We start from the raw sequence: 17,581 nt of genomic DNA, 5'->3' as shown, positions 1-17,581 counted from the left end.
CTTGTGTGTTTCAGAAATAAAGAGGGAAGGTATTGCAATTTTACCTGAATCTGCCCCCAAATTGGGACGCTTGGCAAGTGACTCATATTTATGACGGTTGCAATGTCCCAGGGTCACGTGATCCCCATTTGCGGCCTTCTGACAAGCAAAGTCAACGGGGAATCCAGATTCATTTAACAACTGTGTCAAGTAAGGTCGTAAAGTGGGGCAAAACTCACTAAGTGAATATCTCACTTAGCAACAGAAATGTTGGCCTCAGTTGTGGTTGTAAGTCGAGGATTACCTGCACACACATCCCTTCCAGGTGTATCCACAAAGAGGAAAGTCAAAAATAAATTCAAGATGGAACCCATAGTCCTTGCTTGCAACCAACTTCCGGCCTTTTTTGAACCCTGAGAAAAGGATTGTGGCCGTAAATCGAGGACTAGCTATGTTTCAGAAATAAAATGTATGACAAAATCACTCAGATTCGGGAAGGTCTGGACTCTGACTGGGTAGATCCAGCGAGAGTGACGGAGGCAGGTCTTGAGACTGTTATCTGGGATGAGTTTGATCCTGTGACCCCAGATGACGTGGACAGGATTCTGGGTAGATTGAACGCGACCACATGTTTGTTGGACCCGTGTCCCTCCTGGTTAGTACTGGCTTCCCGGGAGGTGACGCGAGGCTGGCTCCAGGGGATTATAAATGCTTCATTGGGTGAGGGTGTCTTCCCCGCCGCCCTTAAGGAGGCGGTGGTGAGGCCCCTCCTCAAGAAGCCTTCCCTGGACCCGGCAATATTGGCTAATTATCGTCCAGTCTCCAACCTTCGTTTTGTGGCGAAGGTTGTTGAGAGTGTGGTTGTGGGACAGCTTCCCCAGTACCTGGATGAAGCGTCGTATCTGGATCCGTTCCAGTCGGGTTTCAGGCCTGGATACAGCACGGAAACGGCATTGGTCGCGTTGGTTGATGATCTCTGGAGGGCTCGGGACAGGGGCTGCTCCTCTGTCCTGGTCCTGTTAGATCTCTCAGCGGCTTTTGATACCATCGACCATGGTATCATGCTGCACCGGTTGGAAGAGTTGGGGGTGGGAGGCACCGTACTAAGGTGGTTCTCCTCCTTTCTCTCCGACCGGTCGCAGTCTGTGTTGACAGGGGGGCAGAGGTCGACCCCGAGGCCCCTCATATGTGGGGTGCCGCAGGGATCGGTCCTCTCGCCCCTTTTGTTCAACATTTATGTAAAGCCGCTGGGCGAGATCATCCGTGGTTTTGGGGTGGAGTACCATCAGTACGCTGACGACACCCAGCTGTACATCTCCACCCCGGATCACCCCAACGATGCCCTTGAAGTGATGTCCCAGTGCCTGGAGGCCGTACGGATCTGGATGGGGAGGAACAGGCTCAGGCTCAACCCATCCAAGACCGAGTGGCTGTGGTTTCCGACGTCCCGATATAGTCAGCTAATGCCATCGCTGACTATTGGGGGCGAATCATTGGCCCCCACGGATAGGGCTCGCAACTTGGGTGTCCTCCTGGATTCACGGCTGTCGTTAGAAGAGCATGTGACGGCCGTGTCCGGGAGGATTTTTCATCAGGTTCGCCTGATCTAGATCGGGACTCCCTACACACAGTCACTCATGCCCTCGTTACTTCTCGTCTGGATTACTGCAACGCTCTCTACATGGGGCTCCCCTTGAGGTGCACTCGGAGGCTCCAACTGGCGCAGAGTGCGGCCGCGCGGGTGGTGATGGGAGCGACATGGAGTTCCCATGTGACACCTCTCCTGCGCGAGCTGCACTGGCTCCCGGTGGTCTTCCGAGTGCGCTTCAAGGTTCTGGTTATCACCTTTAAAGCGCTCCATGGCTTAGGACCTGGTTATTTACGGGACCGCCTGCTACCACCAATAGCCTCCCACCGGCCAGTACGCTCCCATAGAGAGGGGCTCCTCCGGGTGCTGTCGGCCAAACAATGTCGGCTGTCGGCCCCTAGGGGGAGAGCCTTCTCTGTGGGGGCACCTACGATTTGGAACGAGCTCCCCCCGGAGATACGTAGGATCCCGGATCTGCGCACCTTCCGCCGCGCGCTTAAGACTTTTCTATTTTACCAAGCTGGCCTGGCCTAAATCTCCCCCCTTTTTAAATGTGGAAATTTTAAATTTTTAAATTTTAAATTCGTCTTTTTATAGGGGTATGGGTAAGGCATTTTAAATTGGGGAGCCATTTTAGATTTAATTCTGTTTTAAACGTATTTTAATTGTTTATATTGTATGTTTTTAACTTTGGCTGTGCACCGCCCCGAGTCCTTCGGGAGAGGGGGCGGTATAAAAATCTAATAAATAAATAAATAAATAAATAAATAAATAAAAAGAGGCAAGGAATTGGAATTTTACCTGAATCCTCCATCCTCAGCTTCTTATTACTGGGATTTTCATCGCTGTCGTCGTCCGACATGTCCATCTCTTCTTCTCTTCTGATCCCCATCAGCTGCTCGCTGTGCGCGTTCCTGAGTTCCTAAAACAAAAAAACACAACAAAATCCAAAACTTACTTCATTAGTCCTGGTTGAAGCAAAATTCGCTCCCTTTGAAAGTTGCTACGTACCGGTTGGTCCAGTTAATTAAAAAACAACGTTTGATTTGGCCCTTCTGATGGAGATGCATTGTTAATGTCCAGTTTCAAATGAGGATGTTCTGCCTTGGTGACGTTAGGTTTAAGTTTCACGCTAATTGCCGGGGTATTTACGAGACAACCTTCTCCCGCCAATAGCCTCCCACCGGCCAGTACGCTCCCACAGAGAGGGCCTCCTCAGGGTGCTGTCGGCCAGACAATGTCGGCTGGCGACCCCCAGGGGGAGAACCTTCTCTGTGGCGGCACCTGCCCTCTGGAACGACCTGTCCCCAGAGATACGCACGATACCAGACCTCCGGACTTTTCATCGGGCCCTGAAAACACATCTTTTTCACCTAGCCAGGCTGGCTTGATCCCATCCCTTCAATTTTAATTTGTAATTGGTTTTAACCCGGGTTGTTTTAATTGGATAGCCAAATTATTTAATGTTTTTAAATGGCTTTTAAATTTTATACGTTATGTTTTATCATGGCTGTTCACCTCCCTGAGTCCTGTTGGAGAAGGGCGGTATACAAATTAAATAAAATAAATAAAAATAAATAATTTAATTTGAAGGGACATAATAATAATAATACAATTAGGTAGAATTAGTAGGACGTAATAGTAGGGTCAGTAGAATTGGTTTGACTTGCTGTTTTGCTTCTGTAAGAATTGCTTTGCTAAGAATTGGAATTGCTTCTACCAGTGATCTGCTATCTTGTTTTTTTTGTACAACTCTGTGCCTGGTGGAATATTGATACTCCATTCAATAAAATGGAAAATGGAAATCTCAAGAAGCAGGGTATGTCATGGTTTGGCAGGGTTCCATGGGGCAAATACCTGTGTTGCTAAGCACTCAGCCCCCCTGTTCCTTGCTGCACTGCCAAAGGAAGGCATGGGCCAGGGGGCCAGAATTAGGTACTAAGCTGATGTCTCTGAAGGTATAAAAGGACGCCATACGTTCCCCAAGGTGTGGCCTTTCACTCAGGGGTGAAATCCTCTGAAGTCTGCTACCGGTTCTGTGAGTCTGCTACCGAGCGTGCGCGCATGTGCGCCTGAGGCACACCCGCACAGCACTATAAAAGGAACATTTTGAAGCCTTCCGAGTCTGCAGAGGTAAGTAGAACAGCGAGGGGAGGGGGAATCCGCTGTGCCACGTGATTTAGATTAGCTAGAAAGCAGGAAATCCGACGATTCTAGCTAATATAAATCGCGCATCACAGCTGATTGTCACCCAGCTGATCGTCAGAAACACCGGTTTGACTGAACCAGTAGCATTTTTTACTACCAGTTTGCCTTTAGGCATGCAGCACGCACGCTCAGCCAGCGAACCGGTAGCAAACCGGTTCAGATTTCACCACTGGTTGGACTCAAAGACCTCCAAGATCCCTTCCAATTTTGTTATTCTCTTCTGCTATTCTTTTGAATGACATGTAGGTGTTGCTTATTTCTATGTGCCTGTTGATGGCCGATTTGTCAGTATGATGGGCTTTCAGGAATACTCTAGCGTTTTTGGACTTAGCTTGGTCCCGGATCCTCACACTTTCCCAGTGGTAACTATGATTAAGTATAGTAATCATTGTACTATATGACCTTTAAGATTTAAATGACTTTTTTAAAAAAAAGAGAGCTCCGTTTGAACTTTGCAGCAAGAACAGATCCTGTGTGGGATGTTAAGGCCAAAGCGTTTGCTTCAGGTTGAGCCATTTGAAAGTGTGCATAATTTTTGAAATAAATTCTTCCTGTTTAAACTATGACCTGATCTATTTTCTGTGACCTTGAATGAGAGGAGTCAGTGCTTCAAAAATTAGTTCGTATCAGAACAAACCTATTACTGTATCACAGAGATTGAAGGCCTAAGGCTTATATCATCCATTTATGAAATAATTGTTGGGGCTGAAAAGCCAATCTTGACAGAAATAACCCAACAGGAAAGACAGCACATGAACGTGTAACTGTGGTCCATATATTGAGTTTTCTCCGCCTTCTCAGAAAAGGAGGTGACATTATGGCTACCTTCCTTAACGCTGGCACAAGGAAGATTACAGAATAACGGAGTTGCAAGGGACCTTGTAGGTCATCTAGTCCAACCCCGCGCCCAAGCAGGAGACCCTACACCATTTCTGACAGATGGCAGTCCAGTCTCTTCTTGAAAGCTTCCAGGGATGAAGCTCCCACAACTTCTGAAGGCAACTTCTGTTCCATGGGTTGATTGTTCTCACTGTCAGGAAATTTCTCCTTATTTCTAGGTTGAATCTCTCCTTGATCAGTTTCCATCCATTGTTCCTTGTCTGACCTGGAAAATAGCTTGACCCCTCCTCTCTGTGGCAGCCCCTCAAATATTGGAAGATGCTCTCATGTCTCCCCAGGTCCTTCTCTTCACTAGACTAGCCAGGCCTGGTTCCTACAACCGTTCATCGTATGTTTTAGCCTCCAGTCCCCTCATCATCTTGGTTGCTCTTCTCTGCACTCTTTCTAGAGTCTCAACATCTTTTTTATAGTGTGGTGACCAGAGATTGAGACAATTCCCTTTTAGTCTAATAATAGTGTCATCTGGAACATTAGGATATACACCAGTGATGAGTGTAACACTTTTGGGTCCAGAGACAGCTAATTTTTCTATCCAAGGCCAATTCCCAGGGAGCTGATATTAAATCTTTGGAAGAAGGAAGAGAAGTGACTTCTGAGGAGTAAATTCGGTCGAGAAATGTGCCATTTTATTCCTCGCAATTAATGAGCGACTCAAATAATTTGTTGGACAGATGCATCCAGTGTTTATCAATAAATGTAATCCATTATCCTCTGGGCGTGCTCTGCCTTTAATCACAACAGAAGTGTTGAAGCTGATGGATGGAAGTTTTACAAAGGAGGCCTTGGAAACTCAAGAAGAGTTCTGCCATTTATTAGGGCCATAAATCCAATTTGCGTTCTGTTCCAGAGATGTCAGGAAGTGTCTGGTGCAGGCAACAGATCTGTTCATCACAGACAGATGTACCTAGAATGTAACACAGGTAGTCCTCGATTTACGGCCACAATGGACAACCCGACATTTTAGTTGCCGAGACATTGGTTGAGTTGAATTTTGCCCCGTTTTATGCCCTTTCTTGCCACAGTTATTAAATGAATTGCTGCCATTAGTAACCCGGTTGTTAAGTGAAACTGGCTTTCCCGTTGCTTCTCAGAAGATTGCAAAAAGGGATCACATGACACAACTGTCATAAATATGAGTCCAACTTCTGATCATGTGACCATGGCGATGTTGCAATGGTTGTAAGTGGGGGAAACGGTCATAAGTCGCTTTTTTCAATGCTGTTGTAACTTTGAACGGTCACTAAATGAACCATTGTAAGTCGAGGACTACCTGTAGTGGCCAAAATTGTGGAAACCTTTTGGGAAAAATGTATTTTCTAAAACTAGCTAATAACACCACTTTTTTTTTTAGTAGTACCATAAAATTATATATCAATGGAAAGATCATTTAATCAAGAATGTAACACAATAACTTTTATGAAGGATTTGCTATTAGAATAGCAGTTATGGTATAAAGAAGAAAAGTGAAACATGCAGGAAAAATGAGATATACAAAAATGATCCCCATGTCAGTTAATACTTATTTGGGTAACCTTTAGCATGAATGACGGCCTTACAATGTCTTCCCATGGAGTGAACCAAGTCTTTGAGTTCTGCAGCTGTTATCATGTGGAACCAAGATTGAAGGATGGCTTCTATTAACTGGGTTTTATTGCTGGGTCATTTCTGACTAACCAGTTTCTTTAGTTGTCTCCATAGATTTTCCATTGGGTGAAGATCTGGGCTATTCCCAGGCCATTCATTGAAGTGGAATAGGATTATCTTGAAACTCCCAAAAAATGGGATGTTATTAGTCATCAAACCTCAAAAATACACTTTTCCCAAAAGGTTTCCACAATTTTGGCCACTACTGTACACATATGTCCCCCACAATTCAAATTTCTTATGAATGGAGGCACTTCCAACATGGAGACAGACCTAAATAATTGCCTGATTAGTTTATCGCAAGGATGGACATCTATCAGGGAGCCATGGGACCTAGAAGTGGGGAGAGGGCCAAAGCATTGTGTGATTGGAGTGAGAATCATCTCAGAAGGAAGAAGAGAACATGAGTTGGAGGCCTCTAAGTTAAGAGACCAAGAAGTACCTAACTGACTTCATGAATTTGGAAGCTTTGCCTTGAGCAAGAGGGGTCTCCAAACTTGGCCACTTTAAGACTTGTGGACTTCAACGCCCCATAATTCCATGGCTGGCTGAGAAATTATGGAATTAAGGAAGTTGAAGTTCACAAATCTTAAAGTGGCCAAGTTTGGAGAGCCTTGGCCTTGAGCGAAAGAAGGACTTCTACTTACTTGGAAGATTCACAAGCCCTATGTTTTTGTTGGAAATTTGTCAAATGGAAATTTGACAAAGAGGGGAAAGACTTAACTGCTTCTGGGGATGCAATGAATTTCACCCCAAATTTGTTTGGGGAGAATTTTCAGGTGTTGTTTGTTGCTTCTGTTGTTCTTGGTAGATTGTAAAAATAAAGGTAAAGGTAACATATGTGCTTGTCATTCCTGACTCTAGGGGGCGGTGCTCATCTCCGTTTCAAAACCGAAGAGCCAGTGCTGTCCGAAGACGTCCCCGTGGTCATGTGGCCGGCATGACTCAACGCCAAAGGTGCACGGAACGCTGTTCCCTTCCCACCAAAGGTGGTCCCTATTTTTCTACTTGCCTTTTTTACCTGCTTTCGAACTGCTGGGTTGACAGAAGCTGGGACAAGTCATGGGAGCTCACCCCATCACGCAGCAGTAGGGATTCGAACAGCTGACCTGCCAACCTTTCGATCAACAAGCTCAGCGTCTTAGCCACTGAGCCACTGCGTCCCTTTTGGTAGATTGATGATACGACAAATACGGTACCAACTTTAGCTAGAAGGTGTTTTTCCCTTCCATGAAACTGACTCTTTTTTATTATTTTTTTAAAGCACTGTGACCATTGCTTTTTCATCTCTTAATATTAAAAATTGTCCTTTGTGGTCTTCCTGTCAGTGTAATAGAATAGAATAGAATAGAATAGAACTTTTCATTGGCCAAGTGTGATTGGACACACAAGGAATTTGTCTTGGTGCATATCCAGGAAGTCCCAAAGTTTTTTTTTTTTTTTTTCAAGAGGCAACTGGACTTTCTGGTTTTTCCTTGAAGACATTTCGCTTCTCACCCTAGAAGCTTCTTCAGCTCTGACTGGATGGTGAAGGATGGAAGGGTTTATACTCCTTGCAGACAGCCGGTCAATTGCATCCTTTTAGAGGGTCGTTGAAGCACTTGGAGGTTTCTCTGTGTGTCCTTAGGGTCACCTGAGTGGTGCAAATAGTTCCTGTAGTCTGTAAGTTTTTTCCTCTGGAAATCCATTCCTACTCCCACACTATTCCGAGGGTGCTTATCCCAAATTGCATAGCTCAAAGTCTGTAGAGATTCTCCGTCATCCAGGTCGTGGTTGTCCCAAAGGTGCTTTTTTCAGGAGGCAACTGGACTTTGTTTTTTCTTTGAAGATGTTTCACTTCTCATCCAAGAAGCTTCTTCAGCTCTGACTGGATGGTGAAGGATGGAAGGATTTATACTCCTTGCAGACAGCTGGTCATTTGCATCCTTTTAGAGCAGCATTTCTCAACCTTGGTAGCTTGAAGATGGTGTTGTGACTCCGACCCCCGAGCCCGTCTTATCTGAGGGAGAAGACTCCGAAAGTGAAGGAGAGGAGTTGGCAAGGCCTCCCTTTGCAGGACCCTTCTCTCTGGCAATGCCTCAGGTGTCTCCCAAAGGAGAAGAGATAAGCCAGGAGCCAGGCATCTCTGAGCAGCCGCAGTTAGACAGCGATGGAGATAAGTCTTGGCTGGATCCTGCCAGCGTTGGAAAGTCAAGCGCACGCAGCAGAGAAGGAGGCGTGCCAGAGCTTAAGCTGAGTCACTGGACCACACCCCACAGGGGATAAAAGGGGGTGTGGTGGCCATTCAGACTTTGTGACGGACAAAACTGAACAGCTAGCAAGTCATACTGTGTCTCTGGAACTTCGTTATCTGTCTTCCTTGGATTTATTATGGACTGGACTTGACAATTCTTTGGCTTTGTGAATTTATTTTGGTTTATCTGATGGAGGAGGAACATCTCCCTCTGTGAGTAAAGTTTTTGGCAAGCAGCTACCGGGTTGCTGCCAATTCTGTTATCAAAGGAAATTATTGTCTGCAAGTTTATTTTAACTCCTGGCTGACTGTTTGTGTGCATGTGTGAGATGGGGACAGAACAGATGGGTGGACTTCAATCCCCCAGCGCTGGCTGGGGGATTCTGGGAGTTGAAGTCCACCCATCTTCAAGCTTCCAAGGTTGAGAAACACTGTTTTAGAGGGTCCTTGAGGCTACTTGGAGGTTTCTCTGTGTCCTCAGGGTCACCTGAGTGGTGCAAATGGGTGTGTAGCACCTTCTTGGAACTGCTGAAAGGACCGTGTTGTGGAGCTGTGCTTTCTGCAGGATGTTTTCTGCCCGGTGTCCCTTCACTGTTGAAGATACGCACTGGCTGTCATGGTGTCTGTGTTGTCTGCATCTCAAACTGCAGCGCAAATTATTCCTGTTGTCTGCAATTTTTCTGGAAATCCGTTCATCTGACTCTCTAAAGCAGAGGTCTTCAAACTTGGCCGCTTGAAGACTTGTGGACTTCAACTCCCAGAATTCTCCAGCCAGCCAGCTGGAGAATTCTGGGAGTTGAAGTCCACAAGTCTTAAAGCTCCCAAGTTTGAAGATCTCTGCTGTAAAAGAATGCAAATGACCAGCAGACTGCAAGGAATATAAATGCTTCCCCACCATCTGGTCAGAGTTGAAGAAGCTTCTTGGATGGGAAGCGAAATGTCTTCAAAGAAAAACAATGGAAGTCCAGTTGCCTCCTGAAAAAAAAACACCTTTGGGTCAACCGAGACCTGGAGGACTGAGAAACTCCACAGACATTTAGCTTTGTGCTTTGGGAGTATGAACGGATTTCCAAAAAATTGCAGACTACAGAAACCATTTGCACTTCAGTTTGAGATGGAGACAACACAGACTCATCCCCAACAGTCTCCACCTGTCTTGAGCAGTGAAGGGACACCGGGCTGAAAATATCCTGCAGAAAGCACAGCTTTACAACACAATCTTTTCAGCAACATACCCATTTGCACCACTCAGGTGTCCCTGAGGACAGAAAGAAACCTCCAAGTGGCCTCAAGGACTCTCCAAAAGGATGCAAATGACCAGCTGTCTGCAAGGAATATAAATCCTCCACCCTTCAGTCAGAACTGAAGAAGCTTCTTGCATGAGAGGCAAAACCTCTTCAGAGAAAAACCAGGAAGTCCAGTTGCCTCTTGAAAAGGAAAAAGAAAAAGAAAAAAAGCACCTTTGGGACAACTTTGACCTGGATGACTGAGAATCTCCAGAGACATTCCAGGAAGTATTCCAGGAAGCAAAGTTTCTTCCGCGTTTTCAAAAGTCAGCCTCGTATTCTCTCTCCGCTAAGAGGCCACGGAGTTTCCTCTGGATTTCTTATTAACCTGTGCTCTGCAAATCAATAAAGCAACCCAATTTACACAAATCTCCGACAACTTCCTAAGCATGCAAATCAAGAGACTTTGCATTCAGGCCGCAGCCTTTTGGAAGCCACAGTTCAGCATAATGGCGCCTCCTTTAACCTCACACCTTCCTGAGGTGTTTTGCCTGCCGTCCCATCTTTATTTATTTTTATTTTCATCTATTTTTTAAAAATTTCATTCTCACCTTAATTATTCTTACAAATAACTCAAGGCGGCGGACAGATTCAACATACCTTCTTCCTCCTATTTTCCCCACGTCAAAACTGTGAGGTGAGTTGGGTTGAGAGAAAAAGGGACTGGTCCAAAGTCACCCAGCTGGCTTTCGTGCCTAAGGCGGGACTAGAACTCACTGTGTCCCGGTGATTGTCCAGAGACATCCAGCTGGCTCTCGTGCTAAGGTGGGACTAGAACTCACTGTGTCCCGGTGATTGTCCAGAGACATCCAGCTGGCTCTCATGCCTAAAGTTGTACTAGAACTCATGGTCTCCTGGTGATTGGTCCAAAGTCTCCCAGCTGGCTCTCGTGCCTAAGGCAGGACTAGAACTCACTGTGTCCCGGTGATTGTCAGAGTCATCCAGCCGGCTCTCATGCCTAAAGTGGGACTAGAACTCATGGTCTCCTGGTGACTGGCCCAAAGTCTCCCAGCTGGCTCTCGTGCCTAAAGTGGGACTAGAACTCACTGTGTCCCAGTGATCAGCCCCAAATCACCCAGATGGCTCTCATGCTTAAGGTAGGACTAGAACTCACCACCCCTAGTGATTTGGCCCAAAGTTCCCAAACTGGCTTTCATAGCTGAGGCAGGACTAGAATTCTCAGTCTCCTGGTGATTGGCCCCAAATCACCCAGCTGGCTCTCATACCTTAGGCAGGACTAGAACTCACCATCCCTAGTGTCATGCCTCCCACTGGAGTCTGAATCTGTGGGGGAAGATGAGCTGGAACAAGAACTGACAGAGATTAAGAGGCTGGCTCCATTGGCCTTGGAGGAAACTGGGGAAGGGCAGAGTCAGTCCAGGCAAGGCTTTCCTGAATTACTAAGACCTGCAGATGAGGAGAGCTCAGTAGAAGAGCAAGGACTACCTCCTCCTGATCCGAGAGCAAGGAGGAAAGAGAGATGGCTAGAACAACGCAGATTGAGCCGGCTACGAGGGAGAAGAGTGCCCCACCCCCCCTTCACAAGGCACACCTGGGGACTGAGATGTAAGGAGGTTCCAGTGGGAGGGGCATTTGTCTGGAACAAGCATTGAATCTGTGGACACTTGCCAACGCCTGGAAATTGCTATACACTGTCTTGTGGGGCTTGTCAGTTTGCCTGCTTCGCTGAACTTCTTGCTCTGGTTACTGTTTTGCAAACCTGGCTTATTGGACTGCTGGCCCTGGTTAATGTTTGGGCTAACCTGGTTTACTGGACTACTTGCTGCCAGAGGCTTCTGAAGGTGCATGTGAGAGCTTTGGTCCAGGACTTGTAGTGAATGTGGAAACGTTTGGGGCACAGATGGAGCAATAAAGGGGGAGTTAGACCTGTTCTCTGGTTGTGTTGCTTTCGTGCCATGCTCCGGGTCATCACACCTAGAGATTGGCCCAAAGTCACCTTAGCTTTCATGCTAAGGCGGGATTAGAACTCTCAGTGTCCCAGTGATTGGCCCAAAGTCATCCAGCTGGCATTCGTGCTAAGGCGGGACTAGAACTCTCAGTCTCCCGGTGATTGGCCCAAAGTCATCCAGCTGGCATTCGTGCTAAGGCGGGACTAGAACTCTCAGTCTCCTGGTGATTGGCCCAAAGTCATCCAGCTAGCATTCGTGCTAAGGCGGGACTAGAACTCTCAGTCTCCCGGTGATTGACTCCAAATCACCCAGCTGGCTCTCGTACCTAAGGGGGGACTAGAACTCACCATCTCCCAGTTTCTAGCCTGGTGCCTCAACCAAACTGGCTCTCTTTCCAAATCAGAGAGAGAGTTGATGGGACGTAGGAACAGTGGAAGGGTAGACATGTGCCTTGTTTTGGAAAGAGCATTTTGTTTTATACAGCTTTATTACTTTTAAAAAAGAGAAAAGCAAGGGACAGGGGAATAAAACCATCGTTAAAAATTCAAGGATGGTTTGCAGAAAAGAAAAACGGAACGCCTTTGAACGCATCGTGGCATATTAAATATTTAAATGTTAAGAATATTTTCAATGTAGCATGTGTGTGTGTGTGTGTGTATATATCAGATAAATTTCAGTGTTAATGGAATATATCTTCAATATTAGGGAAATAGCAGCCTGGTTAATAAAAAAAAAAAACCTCCTTTGCCTGTTTTTTTGGCATTCGGGTCTATTCATTTATGAATAACCCCCGAAAACATCGTAGATCATCTACATCGTAACAGGCAGTGATAATAAAAGGTTCTTTATTTTTAATTCATGCAGATATCGCATCCAACGGTTTCCTTATTCAATCCATTATTTATTTAGTCAGGGCGCTCCGAAGGTCCCCTCAAGGATTTGGACTCCAGCACAATGATATCTTGAAGCATGCAGCGTCATGGTTATAAGCCCAGAGACACCATAATTCAATAAACAACTCTTACCTCCACACAGCGTTTTTGTTGTTAGGCAAGGAAACAAGAAAAGGACTGCGGTGTTAACAATGCACCGAGAGAGCACTCAGTAAATGGATGCATTGCCTGGTACTGCTTTTTATTTTTTATTTTTTTAGGAAAAAAAAATAAAAATGAAGGGCTGGGACAAGGAAATGGTTCTTACTTACTTTACGACAAAAAGTACAGTGTGACACACGCCAGGTTATTGTGGCACACGGGGGCCAAAAAAGCAGATCTCTCTCTCTCTCTCTCTCTCTCTCTCTCTCTCTCTCTCTCTCTCTCCCTCCCTCCCTCCCCCCCTCTCTCTCTCTCCCTCTCTCCTGTCTGTCTGTCTATACAGACACTGCCTCTCTCTCTCTCTCTCTGTAATATGTCTTTCTGTTTCTCTCTATCATCTATCTATCCATCTATCTACCAATCACCTCTCTCTCTCTCTCTACACACACACACACACATTCTGTCTCTATTATCTCTCTCTCTCTCTCTCTCTCTCTCTCTCTCTCTCTCTCTCTCTCTCTCTCTCTCTCATATGTCTTTCTGTTTCTCTCTATCATCTATTATCTATCCTTTATGGATAGATCCGCTATCTATCTATCCTTTATCAATCCATCCATCCATCCATCCATCCATCCATCCATCCATCCATCCATATCTATCTCCCATCCATCCATCCATCCATCCATCCATCCATCCATCCATCCATCCATATCTATCTCTATCTCTATCTATCCTTTATCCATCCATCCCTATATCTATCTATCTATCTATCTATCTATCTATCTATCTATCTCTATGTCTATCTATCTATCCTTTATCCATCCATCCATCCATCCATCTCTATATCTACCTACCTACCTACCTACCTATCATCTCTATCTATCTATCTCTATCTCTATCAATCTATCATTTATCCATCCATCTATCTATCTATCTCATCTCATCTCATCTCATCTCATCTCATCTCATCTCATCTCATCTCATCTCATCTCATCTCATCTCATCTCATCTCTTTCTGGTGTTCTGATGATGTTACCTACTTGGGTAATGAAACATCTGCAAGTAAATAACCAAGTTCAAGGAGCACCAAAGACCTCTGCTATGGCACTCAAAAACCAGATGCTTATCTGTCTTTCTCTTCTATCTATCTACTGTATCTACTGTATCTACTCTATCTATCTATCTATCTATCTATCTATCTATCTATCTATCTATCATCTATCTATCATCATCATCATCATCATCATCATCATCATCATCATCATCATCATCTCTCTCTCTCTCTCTCTCTCTCTCTCTCTCTCTCTCTCTCTCTCTCTCTCTCTGTGGTGCCAGTGAAGGATGCCAGAGAGACAGTGGCATGTCTCTCTCAGTTGTGTTTGCCTCTCAATTGAAAGAACCGCTAGTATCTATCTTGGGGTTCATCCAAGGTCAACCCTTTATCTATGGGAAGGGTGTAGCTGTTGCATACATTTACAAAGTGCCCTGATCCCAAAAACCATCATTCATACATGGCATTAAGCCTGATGCATGGATCACAACACAACCCAGGCCACAACTAAGCCACAGCCAGAAATGCAGGAAATCATCTACATGCAGAGCACATGAATCCAAGAAAATGAGCCAAGACATATTTGCATAATATGATCAATAAATTAAACATGTAGGGAATTCTCATTCATTCTCTCTCTCTCTCTCTCTCTCAAAAGGGATGTAGGAAAAATGATTCTTCTTCCTTGATTTCTCATCATGCACATGCATTGAAGAAAATCCAGATGTTTAGGCTGGATTGAATTTGATTTTTCCATTCTTTCGTCCTTCCACGTCCCCAAATCTCCCTGCTTCTGGTTCTCCTCTATTGCTAGGCATAATCAAATGTTTAAACTCAGGATGTATCTCCTTAGTGACCCTGGCTATCATACCTACTTACGAGGGTATGATTCTGAGTCCCCTCCTTCTGTCCGATACCTCATGTCCTATCACTGGTCTCTTCAGATTGGACATCAAATAGACAAGATAGGGGATGAGCACTGACTTGCAAACTCTATTGCATTTTGTACCACCTTCACCCGTAAGTTCAAAAATCGTCTGTCCCACCACAATGCTCTATCTACCAACCTGCCGATCGTGTTCCTTTCATGCAGGTGTCCCAAAGGTGTTTTTTTTTTCCAGGAGGCAACTGGACTTCCTTCTTTTTTCTTTCCTTGAAGACGTTTTGCTTCTCAACCAAGAAGCTTCTTCAGCTCTGACTGGATGGTGGGGAAGGGAAGGATTTACACTTCTTGCAGACAGATGGTCATTTGCATCCTTTGAGAGAGTCATTGAGGCCACTTGGAGGTTTCTCTGTGTCCTCAGGGTCAGCTGTGGGATGAACACCCTTCAAATGGTGTTGGGAGTAGGAATGGATTTCCAGAGGAAAAATTGCAGACTACAGGAACCATTTGCACCATTGAGGTGACCCTGAGGACACAGATAAACCTTCAAGTTGCCTCAACGACTCTCTAAAAAGAGTGCAAATGACCAGCAGTCTGCAAGGAACCTAAATCCTTCCATTCCCCACCATCTAGTCAGAGCTGAAGAAGCTTCTTGGATGAGAAGCGAAACATCTTCAAGGAAAGAAAAAAACAAGAAGGTCCAGTTGCCTCCTGAAACAAAGCACCTTTGGGACAACCATGACCTGGATGATGGAGAATCTCTACAGACTTCCTTGCAGATGCTTCTGACTTCTGTCATTCTGTGCTGTTCAAGTCCCTGGCCTCAGATGTAGGTTTAAACTTGACAGCATCTAGACATGGCCACTGGTTGAATCTCATCTGCCTTGGAAGGCCCACGTTGGCTCATAACCCCATGAAATCTACATTTGTCTAATGGCTACGGAAATTCTGTCATCCATGTCAATGTTGTCCTGAAGGTGCTTTCTTTCGAAAGGCAACTGGGCTTTCTTTGTTGTGCTTGAAGATGTTATGTTTCTCATCAAGAAACTTCTTAACTGTGCAGGTTGGGATGGACGTCCTTTGAATGGTGCAAAGTATGAACGGATTTCCAGAAAAAAATGCAGATTTTACAGGATTCAGGTGACCTCAAGGGCGTAGATAAGCCTCCAAATGGCTTCAATGGCTCTCAGAAAGAGTACTAACAACCAGATGACTGCAAGGAGTATAAATCCTTCCATCCTCCACCATTCAGTCAGAACTGAAGAAGCTTCTTGGATGAGAAGCGAAATGTCTTTAAGCAAAACAAGGAAGTGCAGTTGCCCTTTGAAAGAAAGCGCCTCTAGCTCATTTTTTTAATGTTCTTATATATATATATATATATAAATAAGGTCAGGAAGCTATCATAATTTACTGAGGACTTCCTTTCCCACTTCTGCAGGACTGTAGGTGAACTTGAGCCCTTATTAGGATTAGGAAGCAGTTTTCTTATAGTGTCTGGGTTCAAGAAAATCTTTGCAGCTCCTAAATTTTGCTATCACTGCATCAATTAAAAAAATCCTACCCTTGATAGGACTCAAAAGATTAAAAACGTGGAATTCTGGCTGCAGTGCCCTATTTTATAAAGTTTGGATGGTGGACAATTAAAAACATTCCCTTTTATTTTGTCCAAGGTCAAATTGGAAAAATTACCTTGTCTTCCCTAAGCTAATACTCGTGAAATAAGAAATCTGGATTTCCGATATCTCCTTAGCAATTATTTTGTTATGAATATTTATGATGAAGAATCTTGTTCTGAAACGAAACTGCTTTGTCCGATAGTTTTGTCTGCTTTAGAACAATATTGTGATGAATTACATTCATTTTGGAATTCATTAACTGCAGGACTACAACCTAAATGTTAAGGCGACTCCGCTAATTCTCTCCATTAGCTGTTTTAGTGGAAGGGATATTGTCCCTCAAGAGTTTCAGCTGCAGAAACCGTTGCAGAAACTCTGGAAACAATCCTTAATTACATTTACACACTACAATTGCGGCAATTGAAAGACTGCTGAACAAAGCACAATCCAGCACAGGCTCCTTTGCATTTCCCCCCACTTGGTTCCAAAGGCTGTGAAATGATGGATAAAAAACAGAAAAAAGGAAAATTCACCCACCTCGGAATGCTTGCGCCAAATATCTATGTTCTTCCGTTGAGCTTTGGAGAAATGGTCCCAAGCTTTTTGTCGTGTGGAGGCGTTGAAAACAGCCACAATCTGCTCAACTTTGGTGAACAAGGAAGTCAAACAAGACAAGCAATTTATGTTGTGATTGCTAAAAAAGGAAAGCCAAGCAAAGACACGAGGAGTCCTACGGATGACGTCACTGCTGGAATGACCTCATCCGCGACTTCCGATCGCGTGTCTTTTCTGTACTTACATTTCAGAACTGTTGGAAGTCGCCTCCTTCAAAGTCTCTCCTCACAACTTTAGTCTATACCGATTGCGCCCTGGTTACCGACAATTTTGCATGCAATTAATGGCTTCCGTAGTTGTTATTACAGTACTGACTTGTATGCATGAGATGCTAAGTTAGAGGTGAAACTATAGGAAACCCCCTTTTTAGCTTCTGGAGCCAAGGTGGCGCAGTGGTTAGAGTGCAGTACTGCAGGCCACTTCTGCTGACCGCCAGCTACCTGCAGTTCGGCAGTTCAAATCTTACTAGCTCAAGGTTGACTCAACCTTCCATCCTTCCAAGGTGGGTAAAATGAGGACCCAGATAGTTGGGGGCAAGAGGCTGACTCTGTAAACCGCTTAGAGAGGGCTGTAAAAGCACTATGAAGCGGTATGTAAGTCTAAGTGCTATTCCTATTCTGAAGCTGTAATTCTA

General features: G+C 44.9%; 1 protein-coding gene across 2 annotated transcripts in view; it reads right to left on the bottom strand.

Moving 5' to 3' along the window:
• ENOX1 (ecto-NOX disulfide-thiol exchanger 1) overlaps positions 1-17,581 on the bottom strand; it is a 443,224-nt gene that overhangs the window by 76,014 nt on the left and 349,629 nt on the right. For both annotated transcript variants that reach the window (XM_070942714.1, XM_070942715.1), the window contains exons 10-11: positions 16,870-16,976; positions 2,369-2,489 (exon numbers count right to left, since the gene is read on the bottom strand). In XM_070942714.1, coding sequence (XP_070798815.1) covers positions 2,369-2,489; positions 16,870-16,976 — 228 coding nt within the window. The remainder of the gene's footprint in view (positions 1-2,368; positions 2,490-16,869; positions 16,977-17,581) is intronic.

The sequence above is a fragment of the Pituophis catenifer genome, unplaced genomic scaffold (genome assembly GCF_029215685.1).
Source record: "Pituophis catenifer annectens isolate HBS135680 unplaced genomic scaffold, rPitCat1.0.hap2 SCAF_4, whole genome shotgun sequence".
NCBI classification, from domain to species: domain Eukaryota; kingdom Metazoa; phylum Chordata; class Lepidosauria; order Squamata; family Colubridae; genus Pituophis; species Pituophis catenifer.
The sequence above is the reverse complement of the archived record's forward strand: the minus strand, read 5'-3'. Positions and strand labels throughout refer to the sequence as shown.